We start from the raw sequence: 19,332 nt of genomic DNA on the forward strand, positions 1-19,332 counted from the left end.
TTTTTTTTTTTTTTTTTTTTTTTTTTGAGACAGAGTTTCACTCTCGTTACCCAGACTGGAGTGCAATGGCGCGATCTCGGCTCACCGCAACCTCCGCCTCCTGGGTTCAGGAAATTCTCCTGCCTCAGCCTCCGGAGTAGCTGGGATTACAGGCACATGCCACCATGCCCAGCTAATTTTTTGTAGTTTTAGTAGAGACGGGGTTTCACCATGTTGACCAGGATGGTCTCGATCTCTTGACCTCGTGATCCACCCGCCTCGGCCTCCCAAAGTGCTGGGATTACAGGCTTGAGCCACCGCGCCCGGCAGAAGAGGACATTTTTAACCATTTTCCCCAAATTGGAAAACAAATTTAGTCTTTCCTTTGTGATTTTTATACCTATAATTGGGACCAATAATAAAACACAATGCAGTGGACAGAGCAGTTAGGTGGTAATGGATGAGTGCCTTGATATTCCTCCTTAGGGAGCTTACATTCTACCTTGGAAACAAAATATACACACATCAGCTAGTTAACTAGGCAAGATATTGCATGTCTTACATCAGGAAAACAAGCTGAAACATTTTTTTTCCCATTTTATTTTTCATTCAAGTTTCCTAAATTCAGCAAAAGAAATGCAAAAGGCATAAACTATCTGCCAAATTCATTCTCTTCAAAGTTGCATACTTTTTTAAATAAAAATTTGAATTTTTGCCAAGAGAATTCAAAGTAAGAGAAACTGTTTGCAGTTGGTGATTACAATTCCTGAGGAATAGGGCTCAAGAAAACAGGAGATTAAGGGATCCAAGTTTTCACTCTGAAGTTTTAGAATGAATTATTCAAGTTAAAATAAACAATTCCATCGGTAGTTATACAACAGTGTGTTTCACAAAGGCTTCATAAGTTGGGTTTTCAAAAATTGAATTATTCGGGTACACTCGGGAGATTTTTTTAAATTCTATGAAAATAGAAACAAAAAGTAGATTAGGGTTGTTGCTGGCCTGGGAGAAGGAAGAAGTGGGAAGTGACTCAAAATGGATAGGGAATATCTCTTGGGAGTGTCCTAACATTAGATAGTGGTAATTATTGCACAACTAAAACCTCATACCGAACCCCACTGAACTGTAACAATAATAATGCTAAGGGTAACTCCAAATGCCGTTTATTTGCCGTTGACCCCTGGGAGACTCACCTAACACAATGCCGTGGGACCCTCAGCATCTTTAGCAATGGGATGAAATGGAATGAAATATCAGTATCTACCTCCATAACATAAAGATCAAATTTTAAAATACTAAGATGTCCTTTTAAAAAATCCTATAGCGAATGCATATATAAAGTGAATCCTTTTTTAAATCTCTTTTTATCTTTCTTAGAAATTATAAGATTCTAGATCACATTGGAACCCTCACATTCATTCTCTGGCTTAAATGAAGGTGGGTCACTGACCCGAAAGTGAGAGCACAAAGATAATGGGACCTGGTCAGTCCCCTCACCGTGCTATGGCACTGGCTTCTGACTGCCTCCTTCATGTCTGGCTCCCTCATATTGCCAACTTCTTGGGCAGGGGTCCGGTCCCATACAAGTTGGGGGCTCCCTGGAAGCTGCCATCTAACTCTACACATAATTGGGTCTTGATGATTGTTCTTTAATTTACTTGGCCTAAGTTTGTTAAGGAGAACATAGAAGGAAACTTTTAAGCCTTTTTTTGATTAAGTCTTCTGCTTGGCACTTATGTATATTTTCTCATTGAATACTCACTACAACAATGAAGTCAGTTCCATTTTAGAGATGAGAAAAATTAGTCAACTTGATGAAAGGGTGAAGACCTTTTAAAGGTTGAAGACCTTTTAATATGCAAGATCCTAAATCATGGTCATCATATTTGCCTTTTTCACTCTGTGGCAGGCATGCATTAAGTGCTTTTCAGGGATGGCTCACTTACTCTACCATAAATCAAACAGATGGGCAGTAATATGGTTCCCATTTTAAAGATAAAAACACTTGACGTAGGTAAATTAATTCACTTCTGCTGTCACATAGTAAGTGACAGAGCAGCATCTTGCATGTCAGTTTGTGCTTTTAAGCACAATGGAGCATAGTGGTTCTCAACCTTGTGTCAGCACCTGAGAACCACCCGTGCCTCACATACACAGTGGCACTTGCACTCACACACACACTCTCAGCCCTTTCCTTGCACTTTGACTGGTATTTCTCCAACCTGGGTGCACGTGACAATCAAGGGGAAAGCTTTTAAAAGTACAGATTCCAGGGTCAGACTAATCAAACTGAAAGTGGGAGAGTGAGCCTCTTTGGGCAAATTGGATGGTGGTTTTGTTGTTCGAGACAGAGTCTCAATCACTTTGTCACCCAGGCTGGAGGGCAGTGGCACAATCTCGGCTCACTGCAACCTCCACCTCCCAGGTTCAAGTGATTCTCCTGCCTCAGCCTTCCGAGTAGCTGGGATTATAGGCATGCATCACCACACCCGGCTAATTTTTGTATTTTTAGTAGAGATGGGGTTTCACCATGTTGGCCAGGCTAGTCTCAAACTCCTGACCTCAGGTGATCCACCCGCCTCGGCTTCCAAAAGTGCTGGAATTAGGGGCATGAGCCATGGCCATTTTTAAAGAGCAGAGCAGGCTGGCCGGAGTTGCAAAGCACTGAACCATCTAGAGTTAAAGTTCCTTCTGTTGCGCATATTTAGGCTAATGGTTTTAATTAGCTCCTTGAATGAGGTAAATGTCTTACATGATTATTTATGGATTCCTGCAACATTTTACCTTGTCCTTTGAACATAAGAAGTGCTAAAAGATAACTTGTCGAATTGCATAGAAAGCAGCACTTTTCAAGGAAACCTTCATAAGCAGCAGAGCTTAAAGATAGCAAGACTTCTGCTTCAGTTAGTAAGCCTAGCTCGGTAGAAGAATGGCTCATGCCTCAGTTGTCTTATTTTTGTGCCTGATGGATATATTTAAGGACTTGTGTATCTTGGCATTGCTGTCTAATAATAATAATACCACCAATGAAGGATGGAGTCATTTCTCATAAGTAGCATTATATTAATACTTAAGAATACAATGACATTCCTCTCTTCACGAGCTTTAGGTAAATGCCTTTGGTCAAGATGAAAATACGGAGTACGAAGGCTGGTGAATATTGGTATTATAGGAAATCTGGAAGCTTCAGGAGAGCAAAGATAACTGCTCACTCTATTCTTCTTCCAGTGATGGAGCCGAGCTGAATGGAAGACAAGCTCAAGAAAACCTGAACATTTTAAATGACTGATTTTCAGAGTGCCTCAAGATGAATGTCAGGAGGAAGTTTTTAACTTTGTAAATTTGTTCTTAACAATCACTGTGGAATGTGGGGAATGTTCCCCAACCATTTCATAGATCACTAAAGGGGATCTATTGAATTCCGCAAACATTTTTTGAGTGCCTAATATATTCAAAACACTAGGTTAAGGGTTGCGGAGAATAGACTACAGCAGTGTTTTTCAGCCTTTTGTTCATTATGGCTTCCTCCAGAATGGTTTTTAGACATTATTTTCCTAGTTCCCTGCCACCCCCTTATAGATACAGTATCTACTGGTTCAGGTACTATACTGATATTTGTATTTTATTATTATAAAAAGAGTAAGATTCCTCCCATCCCAAGAACCAATTTTTGTCCTGTTCTGGGCACCATTTAAGTAATGTCCCTATCATCAACAGTGGGTCCCCTGTTCGTTTGACAGCAGTCTTGGTGATTCCTGGTCAGGAGGGATATATAAACATTCCAGGAGACCTGAGCGTATTTCTGTCCCTGGGCTTTGCTACCTAAGCTGACTAGGATCCTGATTAAAGACCTTTTTGGTGAAGCAAAGATCCCAATAAGAACACATGACCAATTTCCTACAGTTTACTAGGAAAGCTGTCTCATAGTTCTAGGCACCAGTATATCACAGTAATTCTCACTCATGGCCTGGTACACGCAGGGAGGAGTGAAATAAGAAAGCTTGACCTTCTCTGTGAGATCAGTGCTAAATGTATATGATACAAAGGCTATGAACATTGAGATAAAGAAGGACACTGAGTAATCGCAATCTATCCACCCTGTTATTCTGGCCCTATAATTAGAATGCATTTTAGTGGTATCTCCATTTTTGCCTCCCCCTCCCTTTTTGTTATTCCCTATGCAGGAAGCATCCAGGATGTGGGAACATTGTGACATTTGCACAGTTTTTATTTATTGCTGTGGAAGGTTTCCTCTTTGAAGCTGATTTGGGAAGGAAGCCACCTGCTATCCCTATAAGGTATGGCACACTAGAGTCTCTTTTAGCTTTTGGATATTTTAAGAAAGTAAAGAGGTGGTATAAAAGGAGTATGAGACATTCTTTTATAGATTTTTATTTCAAAGATATCAGTAGAATAATAAGTCATTTTCTGAATTTAAGATGTCGTGGAACTCCCAGGTGCCTACTTCCAAAATAAAATTTCTGCCACAAGATTTAAAATAACTGTGACGGAGACGTGTGTGTGTGTGTGTGTGCGCGCGCGCGTGTGCGCTTATTTAGTATAGGATTAGTCAGAAGGCCTAGTGTGACCACACATTTTGGGCTGCCTTCTGTGTTGGTAAAGTTAGCAAACATTCTAAAAGAGAAGTATCCTTGTTTCTTTTTAAAAACGAATGGCTTCTGGAAATAAATAGAGGTAGTAACATAACTTTTGTGAATATACTAAATGCCACTGAGTTGTTCACTTTAAACTGGTTAATTTTATTTTATGTGAATTTCACTTCAATTAAAAGAAAATGAATGGCAAACGAAGTCAGAATTTGTGGATGCCAGACCTGGAGTCCATTAGTCCAAATTGGCATAATTGTACTCAAGGGGCCAAACAGAAAACAGGGCAGTTCTTGTGATAAACAATGTATTGAAAACTCAGCCTTCTTGCTGAGAATGACTTGAGATAAAAGTGTGATTCATCCAATTGTGCGTATTTAGTAGGGCAGTGTCACTTAATTCCTTTGAGAGCGACATTCTGGTATGAATATATCCAAGTATGAAGGTGAAGGCCCATCTTCGTTGTTTTCTTTTGCAGATTCCCATGTAGCATGCTATAGAAAATCCGGCTGAATTTTAGTAATATTATACTTTTAAATTTCCCAGTGTGATGCTAAATATCCTAGATAATTTTTGCTTTGCATTGGCTTCAGCATCTGCATAAAACTTTCTGCCTCTAAAGGCCAGCATTTACATCGCAGTAAGAGCCCTGGCATTTCATGACTCCTCTGGCCCTTTCCCACCTCTTCCCACTGTCTCTTCCCATTCCTTCTACCACTAGCATAGACCAGGAGGTATACCCTGTTACCATATCTTTTATAATAGCATTGTAGCTGGCTGACCTCCCTGCCTCACACCTCTTCATCTGTCCATTTCACTTAATATCATTTTATCACGTCACCCCACTCTGTGGTGATCACGTCTGAATGACGTCCAAACTCCCCAGCCTGTCCTTTGAGGTTCTCTGTGACCTTGCCCTAACAGCCATATTCCCATGCATGTCCTATGTGTGGTGGCTATTTTATTTTATTTATTTATTTTTCCCATTTATTTATTTTATTGCATTTTAGGTTTGGGGGTACATGTGAAGAACATGCAAAATTGTTGCATAGGAACACACGTGGCAGTGTGATTTGCTGCCTTCCTTCCCATCACCTACATCTGGCATTCCTCCCTTTGCTATCTCTCCCCAACTTCCCACCCCCCACCGTCCCTCCCCTATTTCCCCCCAAATGACCCCAGTGTGTAGTGCTCCCCTCCCTGTGTCCATGTGTTCTCATTGTTCAACACCCGCCTATGAGTGAGAACATGCGGTGTTTGATCTTCTGCTCTTCTGTGAGTTTGCTGAGAATGATGGTTTCCAGGTTCATCCATGTCCCTACAAAGGACCCAAACTCATCGTTTTTGATGGCTGCATAATATTCCATGGTGTATATGTGCCACATTTTCCCTATCCAGTCTATCATCGATGGGCATTTGGGTTGGTTCCAGGTCTTTGCTATTGTAAACAGTGCCGCAATGAACATTCGTGTGCACGTGTCCTTATAGTGGAACGATTTGTAATCCTTTGGATATATACCCAGTAATGGGATTGCTGGGTCAAATGGAATTTCTGTTTCTATGTCCTGAAGGAATCGGTGGCTATTTTATTTTCTGTAGGTGAAGCCATAAGCAAAATTTTGTTCAGGTCATTCATCCCCATCAACAATATCTAGGCAAGCAATGTGGAATAATTATCCTTAAAGACCTTGACAAACTCTAAATGGTACCTCTTCAAGATAGAACTAATAAAATTTGGCAAGAAACCTTGTAAAGTTGCCGATAGTGTATTATTTAGAAGCTCTGAAGAAGCTGTTGCTGGTAATTTTGCTTGTGCGTTCATTGTCAAGTTCCTCAAACTTTCCAGACTGTATTAATTTAGCCTTGGCTTGACTGTGTGTTGTGGTGTGTGGCTCCATACCTAACCAGCAACACAGAATAGGTTCTTTCAGGTAAGATCACCCAGGACTCAGTGCTGTCATATCCTTCAGATGTGCAAAGGTGGGAAATGGTTGGGAATCTCAAAGATCAACATTTCCTGAAGAATATGAAGTCACTTATTTGCTTTTTCCCTGCATTCTTTAGCCATTTATTTTAAATACTGTTTTTTCTCTTACTGAATATAGTAAGTTGAGTCATATGAAATTTCTGACATGCAACTCTTTTTGATCTATAAAAAATGGCAATTTCATATGTAGAAGGCCCAATATAGGTAAAAGGCATCTTATATATATTTTTGGATCACAGCGATGACATACAAATGTAAAATTATTTAATTCATCTGTTCATAAATACTCATTTGTGTTTATCCCTTTATTAGGGTTGCTGGATTTTTTTAAAAGTTTTTGTTTCTGTTATCATCTCTTAAGACCTATGAACTTCCAAAACACAGAGACCCTAATTTTAAATAAAAATCTGTACAAGTCAAATCGTGTCCTCATTAATTTGGAGGCTACTAGTTCAGAATGAGAGAAAATTTTAGCAGCTGCTAGGCTGAAAGTAATTCTTAACTTAGCAAATATTTTCTTTAGAAACATCAAAAATTAACAGTACAAACAAGTATATGGAGGAAGTCTTTGAGAGAATCAGTCATTTTCAAGTTCTTCACAGGTATATGAAAATTATCTACAAAGAATCAATACAGTTGTTTTAAGTTGCTATGTCTACTTGAAAAATGTTAAATAGTGTTTCTTTAAATATATAACTCAGGCTTTCCCATGTTAGTCTGGCTTTATGAAGTATTTTGATATGTGCTAAGTAGTTGACTTCAGGTAATAGTAATGCAATCCTATAACACAGAGGAGATACGCAAAATGCCTTTGTAGCCAAAAATATGTATTTCCTATACTTGATTTTCTTGAAATCCTAGATTCTGTTTGATATGCGGTTCTGTCTGCATTTCAGGTACTATGCCATAATGGTAACCATGTTCTTCACCGTGAGCGTGGTGAACAACTATGCCCTGAATCTCAACATTGCCATGCCCCTGCATATGATATTTAGATCCGTAAGTGCTGCTGGATCACGTGTGCATGTGCCTCTGAAAAGTGTAAAGTTGATAGATTGAATATATGGCAGAACTAGAAAGGTGGTAAGTGGTCTTGGGTAGAAGAATAGGTTTGTGAGTGAGTGAGCAGGGATGGCCTTCATCTGAGAAGAAGAGCAAAAAGAGGCCGGGCACGGTGGCTCACGCCTATAATCCCAGGACTTTGGGAGACTGAGGCGGGTGGATTTCAAGGTCAAGAGATCGAGACCATCCTGGCCAACATGGTGAAACCCCGTCTCTACTAAAAATACCAAAAAATTAGCTGGGCGTGGTGGTGCACACCTGTAGTCCCAGCTACTCGGGAGGCTGAGGCAGGAGAATTGCTTGAACCAGGGAGGTGGTGGTTGCAGTGAGCCGAGGTCGCGCCACTACACTCTAGCCTGGCGCCTGGTGACAGAGTGAGACTCTGTCTCAAAAAAAAAATAAATAAATAAAATTAGCTGGGCATGGTGGCGCATGCTTGTAGTCCCAGCTACTCGGGAGGCTGAGGTAGGAGAATTGCTCGAACCCAAGAGGCGGAGATTATGGTGAGCCAAGATTGCGCTATTGAGTAACAAGAGCGAAACTCTGTCTCAAAAAAAAAAAAGAAAAGCAAAAAGAAATCTCAAAGTGGATAGTATACTTTTATTCATCTGAGGTCTGATGAGTGATTAATTAAAAGAAAATTAAATTTTTCCCAGGAAACATTTTACCTTCATTTTCCCCCATCTCTTTAATTTTATATTCAAACATGCTATTAATGTTATTTAACTTATTTCTTATCACTTACTCTTTGTTTCTTTCTTCCATAAAATTACATTTACTTCTAGAACATGAAAGGGATACTTGTCTTTTCTGATTTTTTTTTTTTAAGCAGAGACTTGAGATAATAGAGGGGAAATTCTTGATGAAGGTAGGGTTTCTCCCAAAGCAGTCCAGGCACAAAAGGCTGAGAATTGTGATGATAACATTTCCATGTGGCCTGAAATTTTTGTGAGATTGTACTGTTCCCGAAGGGACTTTCCAAAGCTAATTATAATAATTAAGGTGACCTTCGAAGCGGTGAAAACATAGTAGACTTTCAATAAACACCCGTTGATTGATTGTCACCTTTTTAGAGAAGAGAGAGATTCTTGCATGACTTTTTCCATTAAAACTGGTCAGGGGTAGGGGGTGTGGGTAATGGGGAGAAGCTTTTATTAAAATCTCTTATAAGTTAAGTAGATGGAAATTTTGACAAAAATAAACCTATGATAACATTTATTTCTGTTGGCCCTAGCGTCAGGACTGACCAGTTACAATTGTTCCTTGAACAACATGGGTTTGAACTACATGGGTCCACATATATGCGAATTTGTTTCAACCAAATACAAAAATACAGTATTCATGGGATGCAAGACATGCCTATAAGGAGGACTGATAAGAACTGTATTGAGAATTGATCCTTTTTATTCTCATTGTCATTTTTAGAAGGTTTTATTTTTTAACATGATAGTTTTTGTGGGTTTTTTTTTTTTTTTTTTTTTTTGACCAAGTCTTGCTGTGTTGCCCAGGCTGGAGTACAATGGTGCCGTCTTGGCTCACTGCAACCTCTGCCTCCTGGGTTCAAGCAATTCTCCTGCCTCAGCCCCTGGAGTAGCTGGGATTACAGGCGCCCGCCACCACATCCAGCTAATTTTTGTATTTTTCAGTAGAGACGGAGTTTCACCATGTTGGCCAGGCTGGTCTCAAACTCCTGACCTCAGGTGATCCTCCGACCTCAGCCTCCCAAAGTGCTGGGATTACGGGCATGAGCCACCGTGCCCGGCCATCATAATAGATTTTTATGGCTTATACTTTTGCCATCGTAAGAACAACGAAATCCTGCTAATTATTATCCTAGCCTCCTTTGTTCCATGTTTTTACCCTTGCCCGTGTTCCTGTTCATCTCGAATTGTGGTGTTTTTTGCCCTAGTGCACTAAACCTCTCTGTTACTGTTGTCTCCTTTTGCAGGGTTCTCTAATTGCCAACATGATTCTAGGAATTATCATTTTGAAGAAAAGGTAAACAGTATACTTTTATATTTTCTGTATGGAAATGATATCCTGAGCCCCTGTCTATAAGCTAGTCATCTGAATTCTTTGTCCCAAAATAGTGATGTTTGTTCCTGGCCATCGACCTCTTTTCTTAGTTCTTTCTGTACCGGTAAGGCCTAATCATGCAATGTCCTGAAGCAGCTGACCAGGTAAGAGGCCCCACCTGTGGTGTCTCTGTGTAGAACTGAGTAGCTCCTGGCGTCATTGAATTTTAATGTCGTACTAACCTGTGACACCAGCTGACAGAGATGATAGAGCGCTTCACTGCACTTATGGTCACCACTAGCCACATGCAACTGTTTACATTTACATTTATATTGTTAAAATTAAAGAAAATTAAATACTTTGTGCCTCAGTTTCATTAGTCACATTATTTTCTAGTTTTTAATTTTTTTGGAGACGAGGTCTCACTTTGTCATCTAGGTTGGAGTATAGTGGCACAATCTTGACTCACTGCAGCCTCCACCCCCCCAGGTTCGAGTGATCCTCCTACCTCAGCCCCCCAAGTAGCTGGGACCTCAGGTGTGCGCCACCATGCCCAGCTAGTTGTTTTGTATTTTTGGTAGAGATTGGTTTTGCCATGTTATCCAGGCTGGTCTCAAATTCCTAGTCACATTTTCAATGCTCAGTAGACACATGTGGCTGGCGGTGACCACGTTGGAGAGCCCAGAGGTGGAACATTTCTAATATTCCAGAAATTCCATGGGATGCTGCTGCCCTAGAAGACGCTTTTCAGTACAACATAACAAACTAAGGAATAGTTGTACATACTAAAAAGGAAATTCCTAACAAAGGCCCAATAGCCAAGAAGATGGAATGAAAGGTTCAGGGCTATTCTTTGTGACCGTCACCAATGGCTATCTTTGGGATAGGGGCAGGAAATACCAGAAGTACCTGGGATGGTTTTTCAACATATTTGTCTCTCACCTTCATTCTGAGCCTCACCCCTCACTCCTAAGGAGGAAGGATGCTAGTGAGAGATAACACATAGAGTTTAGGAAATTTCTCAGGGAAAGTTCACTTTTAAGACCAAAATTATACAAGTTGATGGCAACTTTTCAGTGTATTCATTATCCAGCCCCAAGCTCTCTATACAAGCTTGGAAAGTAGCTGTCAATTCAGAATGTGAGAACCTAGAGTTATTAAGTGTTAAGGGCTGTGTCACAAAAAGAACAATTGTCCTGTCCCACTAGGCTCTGTATCATGGACACTTTATCTCCTGAGGCTTCTGAATTCCCCGAAAAGTACTACAGTAGTTGATTTCTTTCTTCTTGGTTCTCTGCATTTAAACATATATACATGTGATGGTCAGGTTTATTACATTTGAAGTGATCACCGTACTTCTTGTAGTGTAGAATTCACCTTGAGACAGGCCTATGGTCTTTCACAACCTTTGATTCTGTCTCATAACGAGGATACAAAAGAAAATGTAATAAGAGGAATTGTATTCTCCAGATATTGCCCCAAAATGTTAGGGGTCTTTCTCAAGCATCTGTTGCCCTTAAGAACTTGTTTGGAGTCTGTCATCTTGCATCTGTCAAAGCCTTTTGACTCTTTTCTGTACATATCTCTTTCCCTTAGAGCAGGAATTTCCATAACTTTCCAGTAGATTGAATTAGTAACTTCGTATCTCCTTTTATCTTGGGTAGAAGCCCTCAAGTTCACTGTGCTCCTCATTCCAGGATTTGAAATTCAAATCTATGTTCACCTTACCCATGCCTTTCATTATTTTTTTTTCTTGGCCTGAGTTGTAAACCTCTTCAGCATGATCCTTCCAGAATGAAGAGGTGCATTATTTTTTACTGTACCTTTCCTCGCACCTGCTTCCCCCCCGACCCCTCTCTAGCATGGTCCTCCTGGCCCTTTTAGTTCCTTTCTCTGCTTATTACCTAGTTCTACAGGCCTTCTATGAGATACTGTGACCAGAACAATACTATGTATTTGAGTAGAAAACCTCGGATGGTTCATCGTCTTAGTTTAATTTCTTTTAATCATTGCCTGAGGACTTTTGCTTGATCACCAAGAATCTGAGAGGGTGCTAATGATACTAGTTAGTGTGAAATGCTACTGTTATTACTGCTCATAGTTCTATAAACGGAATATCCTTCCCCTTATCCAACTATGCCAACATTTTAAAACAACATTAAATCATTCAGAGATTTTAAAAAAATAAGCCTCCTGCAGAGAGTGGATAACTGGATTATTTTCTGAGTATTGAATCTTGCTACTTGCACTTGATAGCCTGTTCTTCCACTTGGATAGTGTGTCTTAGGACACAGATGTGGGCCTCCTGAAGACAGGAAAAGCAATAGATCCTAGTAAGGACTGGGTCAGGCTTTCATTTGGACTCCTGAGAGCAGAATGCAACTGTCACCCCTGGTCTGTTTCTGTTTTTGTTTCCTGATGAAGTAATCGATTGGTCAACAAAGCGTTAGAAACAGACTGAACAGTACCAAGGAAAAGTGTCAGTTAGAAACCAGTCAGTATCCTGATTCATTCATATACATATTTCTGTGGACTCTGCTGGAAAGTAATCCTGTCTGTCATATTTTAGTGATTTGTATTTTCATGCACCATCTGACTGTAAATATCACTTGGAAATTCGTATCTGTGCTTTCCTAAGGTGTTTTTCTTATTTTTTTGCAGATACAGTATATTCAAATATACCTCCATCACCCTGGTGTCTGTGGGGATATTTATTTGCACTTTCATGTCAGCAAAGCAGGTGGTAAGACGCTCACAAATCATTTTATTTCACTACTTGCTATTAGGGCCTAGTTACCAGGCAATTAATAAAATTCAAATTCTTATGTAATACAAAGATTCTGAAAGAGAAGAATGGAGGGAAATGGGTAACATAAATGTTTCCCTTGTTTGTCGGCGTCCTGCATGTAGTTCTGCTCTCTGTACCTAGTTTATTTTCTTATTTCCTAGACTTCCCAGTCCAGCTTGAGTGAGAATGATGGATTCCAGGCATTTGTATGGTGGTTACTAGGCAAGTACGATAATTGTAATAAAGCTAATTGCCTCTGTAGTTGTGTTTGCTGAGTTTTCTCCTAAGAGACATGTTTCTTGGCAAGAAGCTTCAGCTCAACAAATTATGCCCTGGAAGAGAGGCACCTGGGATCATATATCTCCGAACCTTTTTCAAGAAATGAAAAAAAGAAAATGCCCGCATTCGTGGCAGTATGTTCTACAGCATGGATCCATGTTTTTCTTGGTTGCCACTGGTGTAGAAAGACAAGTGTGTGTCTACTTGCCCATCAGACTCTTTGAACATCATCCGTCTCAACACGATCTGTCTGCCGAGTTGAAGCTTTTGCAGGGCATGTTAGAGCAACCGACTCTTTACATTTCCAAGGGACTCATTTCTAAAGCCTTATTTTCTTCAGAGGTTAGCTGTTCCATATGGCAGTGTTCCTAAACCCGACTCATCATCAGAATCTCCTGGGGAAGTTTTTAAAATATAAGGATCTCTTTGTGAAATTAAATAGGCAACTCCTATAGAGCTTTGTTCTCATGTTGTTTGATATGGAGGTGAGACTCGTTCCAGGAGCTTTCAGTGATAACAATAACGATTGAAACTGACCAAGTGGAAGAGAAATAGCGATGAAAAGAACTATGTTCTCCTTGCTTCTTGGCTTTGAAACTGTCTCTTTAGGTTGCTGTTTGTAACCTAGAAAGATCCTTATGAGCTATTAGAAAAATACCCAATGAGAAAAATTTGCAAAGTACATATAGTACTTATGTACATATAGTCCATGGGGGAAATAGTAGTGCCCAACAATTTTAGGTTCAGCCTCACTAGTCTGGTAATCAAAGAAATGCAAATTGAAACCCAAATGTAATACCTTTTTATGTTGGCCTATCATATCGGCAAGATGATAAATGGTTTCTCATTGCTGCTGAGGGTACAGTAAGACAACTATTTTTATGTAATAAAAATAGTTTGGGTATAAATGGACACAGCATTTATGGAAAAATATTGTGTATTATATTTTTTTAAATGTCCACAGCCTTTGAGTCAGTAATTGCACTTGTAAGAGTTTATCCTAAAGCATATCAACATTTGTTTAAAGATTTGTATACAAGGATGTACATTGATTTTAATAATGAAATAATTGGAAATGATCATTCTCATAAGACATTTAAGTATGGTACGTCCATATGATCGTCATTAAAAGTATTCTTCTGAAAAAAATTTAATGACTGATTTGAAGGAAAAGTCCAGGCAAAAGCTTATGAAAAAAGCAAGATGTGAAATTCCATATGCCATCTGATCCTGTCTTAGTGTAAAAAAATTTACATAAATGAATACATAAGGAGATGTAGAAAGCTGAAAAGGACTAGATGGTAATAACGTATTTTTATTTCTTTTTACAATTTTGTACATGTTCTACAATTAGTTTGTAGTATTTGCAAGACATTAAACAATGTTCTTCAAGAAAAACATCTGGAAATGAACAAATGCAAGTATCTTGTAAGCTGATGTTTGTTTTCTAGGTATCGGGGCACTGACTTTTGCTCTCCTGATGTCAGCAAGGATGGGTATATTCCAAGAGACTCTCTACAAACGATTTGGGAAACACTCCAAGGAGGCTTTGTTTTATAACGTAAGCAACTTCTTGAACATGAAAATTCCTAAGTTGTAAAATGTTACTTTAAGTGAACTATACCATTCTTCTGATGTAGTTAAGGTATATTATTGGTAGTTGGCTTTCAGACCCACAGACTGAGGCAGTTTTGATGGGATGCTCTTGTGGGTTCTGAGCCACAGTTCACTACATGAGATGATCACTGTCAATCAGTGTGAATTAAATTGTGTCTGCACATTTAGCAAATTCTTTTGTGCAGAATGACTATGTGTTTAAATGTCTCCATTCCCTGTTGTTGGGGAAAGGATGCTGGGTTCATTGTTTGCTTTGTCTGTGGTGGCCCTCAGACCCTATAAGGGCAAGAACCATAATTTGAGAGTTGATATCCTGCCATACGATGTGAAGTGGTCAAGGAGCACTGTATACATTTAACTTAAGTCTAACTTACTTTTATTTATATTGCTTGTCAAATAACACGTACAACTTTTAATCATTGTAAAGCTACTCCAGTTATCCTGTAATGTTTTGGCACTGAAATTTATGTGACCTGTTCCTTTCCATAGCACGCCCTTCCACTTCCTGGTTTCGTCTTCTTGGCCTCTGATATTTATGACCATGCAGTTCTATTCAATAAGTCTGGTGAGTCTGGGGTTAGACAGTAGAATTACCTGACAGTTTCTGAGGCAGAGTCTCAGTTTCACTCTTGACTTGACCATGGCCTTTTATTCAAATCATGTGTTCCTTTTGAAAATGTCTCCATTCCACTTTCCAGTCATTGCAGCAGCAAAAGCTTTTACAGGCGTTTCTCAATTATTTACAAATGAAGTAAAAGAATATCTTTGAGTTTTCTGTTTGGCTTTGGAATTTGTGTGTTGGCATTTGAATGTGAAATGTTCGATGTTTTGAGAATACAAATGAATACTCACAGCACACTGCAGAGACTGGAGCCCTGCGAAGTTGGGCAGCCATCCAGCTCTCTCAACTGCTGTTTATCCTTCTCTGCCATGAAAGACAGAGCTGCTCACAGATCCAGCCCAAGCTGCCATGGAGCAGAGCGAGAGGGGCGCTCAATGATGACAAGGGTTTTCTCCTACTTACAGATGAGATAGGTAGCAGATGAATAAGCAAAATTAGTTTCAAGCATCTAATGTAAGTTAGCTATTACTTTTTAAAGTGGCAAGTTAATAAATTAGCTATAGATTGTCGGTTAACCTGAAAGGGATCACTTATATGAGCTGATTATCTACTAAAAGAGTATTATATAGACAAATTGAACACACAAGGAACAAGTAAACATTTTTAGAATTAAGGCTTTATGTTGCACACACCTTGAATGCTTAAGTACATTTTGTAGAATGGCGGTAGGTGCTCAGTAAACATTTGTTTGCCATGTGAGCATGAGTGGCGAAGTTAGGACTATTCTCTGCATTTATAGTGTTGCCTCTCCCATTTGCCCCAGTCCCCAAAAATGTGATGAAGGTAGCGTGTAAGAAAGTTTGTAAGACTCTGAATTACTCAAATAATCATTTCCTCATATTAACACAACAGTTTTTAAGATCTCTGAGAAGCCCCACATAGCAAAGGGCTGTTGAAATAAAAATGTCAAATTCCATGCAATTGATTTAGTTATTAGAATGCTGCTTCTAAAAGTCACAGAGTTAGGTATTTATGATAAAATGTTTTAGAGAATCTGCCTTCTTCAGAATCATTTCCAAGTTAAAGATACATTTTCCTTCTCGCTTTTCTTGAGATTAAGTATCTGGGATTCGTGAATTTTTCAAGAGAGCTAAATATTCATCAAAATATTTTAAGTGATATTCATTGTATCTTTCCTTCAGAGATACAGTGTTTCCCTGAAATTAGTAATCACGTTTGTTATGTTTTTGATATACCTCTAAGTATATCAAAGGCAATAGAATACCAGATTATTGGCATTGCCCACTGACCCAGAACCAAGTTTCAAAAATTAGTCTTTCTGTGTATGTGTACAGTGTGTGTGTGTGTGTGTGTGTATGAATGACATTTTTTGGCGAAAGAAAATTAATGTTTATTTTCTTACCAGATGTCAGCATCACTGTATCAGAACTTCTTAAATTATGCTGTATAATTCAAAACCTGAAAATAATTTAGCAATACAAAAAAACTGACCCTTTGAGGATTCCTATGTCCTTATTATCTTTCATCTTATTTTATATCCTCCCACAAATTTACTGTGCAGGTGTCATTATATAAAGCTAACATAAAAGAAAGAGAGAGAGAGAGAGAGAGAGTGTGTGTGTATGTGTGTGTGGTTTTTGGTTTCTGTTTGGTTTTTTTTGTGTGTGTGTGATGTTTTTGAGACAGAGTCTTGCTCTGTCACCAGGCTGGAGTGCAGTGGCTCAATCCTGGCCCACTGCAACCTCCGCCTCCCAGGTTCAAGCGATTCTTCTGCCTCAGCCTCCCAAGTAGGTGGGACTACAGGCACACGCCACCACGCCCAGATAATTTTTGTATTTTTAGTAGAGACGGGGTTTCACCATGTAGGCCAGGATGTTCTCGATATCTTGACCTTGTGATCTACCTGCCTTGGCCTCCCAAAGTGCTGGGATTATAGGCGTGAGCCGCTGTGCTCGGCCGTATGTGTACTGTAATAGAGACAAGACTATTGCCCAAGCTGGTCTCAAATTCCTGGGCCCAAGGGATCCTCCTGCCTTGGCTTCCCAAAGTGCTAAGATTACAGGCATGAGCCACTACTCCTGGCCTGAAACTAACATAAGAGTATATCTAAAGTTATTCACAGATGTCTAGTTCCATCAACCTAGATATCTGCTAATTTTATATTTATTGGTTTTCTTCTAGACCATGTCTGTTTATAGAGATTCTTACATAGCTGTAATCCTTGTGTGGATATAATTTTATATTTGTTTTTTACTTTTTTTCTGAGTTTTTTAATATGACAATATAATCTCCATGATTTTTGTTTTTATCAAACGTACAGTGTCTCCTCTAATGAAAGTTCCTTTGTTTATATAGCCATTGCACCATCATTGGGCATTTGATTGATTTTGATTCAGAGTTATTCTTTATAATGTACAGTACTTTAATGAATGCAGAACCTTTTTCTTCTTTTGAATTATCTAGGATTAATTCTGAAGGATGGGTAGGAATACTTTTTATATACCCTCAATAAGGATTATGAAATTGATTTTTTAAAGAATGACACCAAGTTACACTGCCACCAACCTATGGTTGCCAGTTCCATTCTACCTTACCAGAGTAAGACATTATTTATAAATTTTGAATTGGCCGGGCATGGTGGCTGTAGCCTATAATCCCAGCACTTTGGGAGGCTGAGGCAGGCAGATTACTTGAAGTCAGGAGTTCAAGACCAGCCTGGCCAACATGGCAAAACCCTACCTGTACTAAAAGTACAAAATTTAGCAAGGTGTGGGGGCATGTGCCTGTAGTCCCAGCTACTTGGGAGGCTGAGGCACAAGAATCACTTGAACCTATAAGGCAGAGGTTGCAGTGAGCTGAGATCACGCCACTGCACTACAGCCTGGATGACAGAGTGAGACTCTGTCTCAAAAAGATAAATAAATAAATTTTGAATTTGCTAATTTAGTAGCTATAAAATGGTACAGTCTTATTTGCTTTAGAATTCTGTAATTACTAGTATGATCGAACATATTTCCAAACAGTATGTAGTTACTAGCTGCCTTTCCTCTGGTGTCAATTGCCAGTTAAGGCTGTATCATTTTGAACTTTTCTGTGCTTCACAGTCTTTCTTTGTAAAGGGAGGTACTATTCAGGCAAATAGTAAAGCATTTACTTAAAAATTAAAACAACTATTTGTTTTAAGAAACCATCGTAATGACTTTGGTGGCTGATATAGACTGGAGTCAAGGCAAGTAAAGTGATGTGTGGTCCAATTCTGTTTGCACGGAAAACAGTGTTGCTGTTCTTATTAGGTTCCATCTGTATTACCCTGTTAAAAATAAGAAAAATTCAGCTGTGAAAAAGTGATATGGCTATATCCTCTCGTAATCTCTGCAGAGTTATATGAAGTTCCAGTCATCGGAGTGACCCTGCCCATCATGTGGTTCTACCTCCTCATGAACGTCATCACTCAGTATCCTTTGGACTCTGCTGTCACCTTTGTGTCATCTTCAGGTTCTTTTGGCATAGGAATGGTCATTTTTTTCTTCTAACGGTGTGTTAAAATGAATCTGATTTTCACTGGATTTATTCTGCAGTAAGCTGGAGACAAAGAAACCCATTCAGGGAACTCCTTGTAGAGGGCAGAAGAGATGTTAGTTGTGCAGTAGGTCAGTAAGGCACAGGGCAGCGGAAGGAAGTGCTCTGAGTGGAAGTGGAGTCTGTCGATCGGTAGTGGCGGCACTGTGGCTCAGGCCTGTACTCCCAGCACTTTGGGAGGCCGAGGTGGGCGAATCACCTGAGGTCAGGAGTTTGAGATCAGTGTGGCCAACACGGTGAAACCCCATCTCTACAAAGATATAAAAATTAGCCAGGCATGATGATGAGTGCCTGACTCCCAGTTACTCCAGAGGCTGAGGCAGGAGAATTGCTTGAACCCGGGAGGCGGAGGTTGCAGTGAGCTGAAATCGTCCCATTGCACTCCAGCCTGGATGACAGAGTGAGACTCTGTCTCAAACAAACAAGAAGCTACTGTATAGCATAAATCATCTGTGATTTCTACCTGGGATTTTTTGGGTGTCCTGAGATATTTCCAGTTATAACAAGCTGCCACAAAGTCCTGAAAGAAATTTCAAATTACCAGCTACTTAGGTGGCTGTGATGGGAGGTTTGTTCAGGCCCAGGAGATCAAGGCTGCAGTGAGCTTGATCACTCCACTATACTCCAGTCTGGGCAACAGAACAAGACCCTGTCTCAAAAAAAAAAAAAATTTTTTTTCAAAGTAATCAAGGTTTTGTTCTTTTAAATGGTTATTTTGAATGACCTTACGTTCATTATAAAAATATTGTTGTCTTTGAAATAGTGAAACGAATCAAGATTGACCTCATTCCTCTGAAGTCAGCTCCTGCTCCTATATTTGCCATAGAGTTCCTTT

General features: G+C 39.5%; 1 protein-coding gene across 1 annotated transcript in view; it reads left to right on the forward strand.

Moving 5' to 3' along the window:
• The window catches only part of SLC35B4 (solute carrier family 35 member B4), a 28,678-nt gene that overhangs the window by 3,571 nt on the left and 5,775 nt on the right, over positions 1-19,332 (forward strand). The window contains exons 2-9 of the mRNA XM_032275946.1: positions 4,164-4,277; positions 7,470-7,572; positions 9,584-9,633; positions 12,313-12,394; positions 12,601-12,661; positions 14,170-14,279; positions 14,825-14,900; positions 18,297-18,372. Coding sequence (XP_032131837.1) covers positions 4,164-4,277; positions 7,470-7,572; positions 9,584-9,633; positions 12,313-12,394; positions 12,601-12,661; positions 14,170-14,279; positions 14,825-14,900; positions 18,297-18,372 — 672 coding nt within the window. The remainder of the gene's footprint in view (positions 1-4,163; positions 4,278-7,469; positions 7,573-9,583; positions 9,634-12,312; positions 12,395-12,600; positions 12,662-14,169; positions 14,280-14,824; positions 14,901-18,296; positions 18,373-19,332) is intronic.

This window comes from Sapajus apella, unplaced genomic scaffold (genome assembly GCF_009761245.1).
Source record: "Sapajus apella isolate SASKATOON/1434 unplaced genomic scaffold, GSC_monkey_1.0 scaffold7, whole genome shotgun sequence".
Lineage (NCBI taxonomy): Eukaryota > Metazoa > Chordata > Mammalia > Primates > Cebidae > Sapajus > Sapajus apella.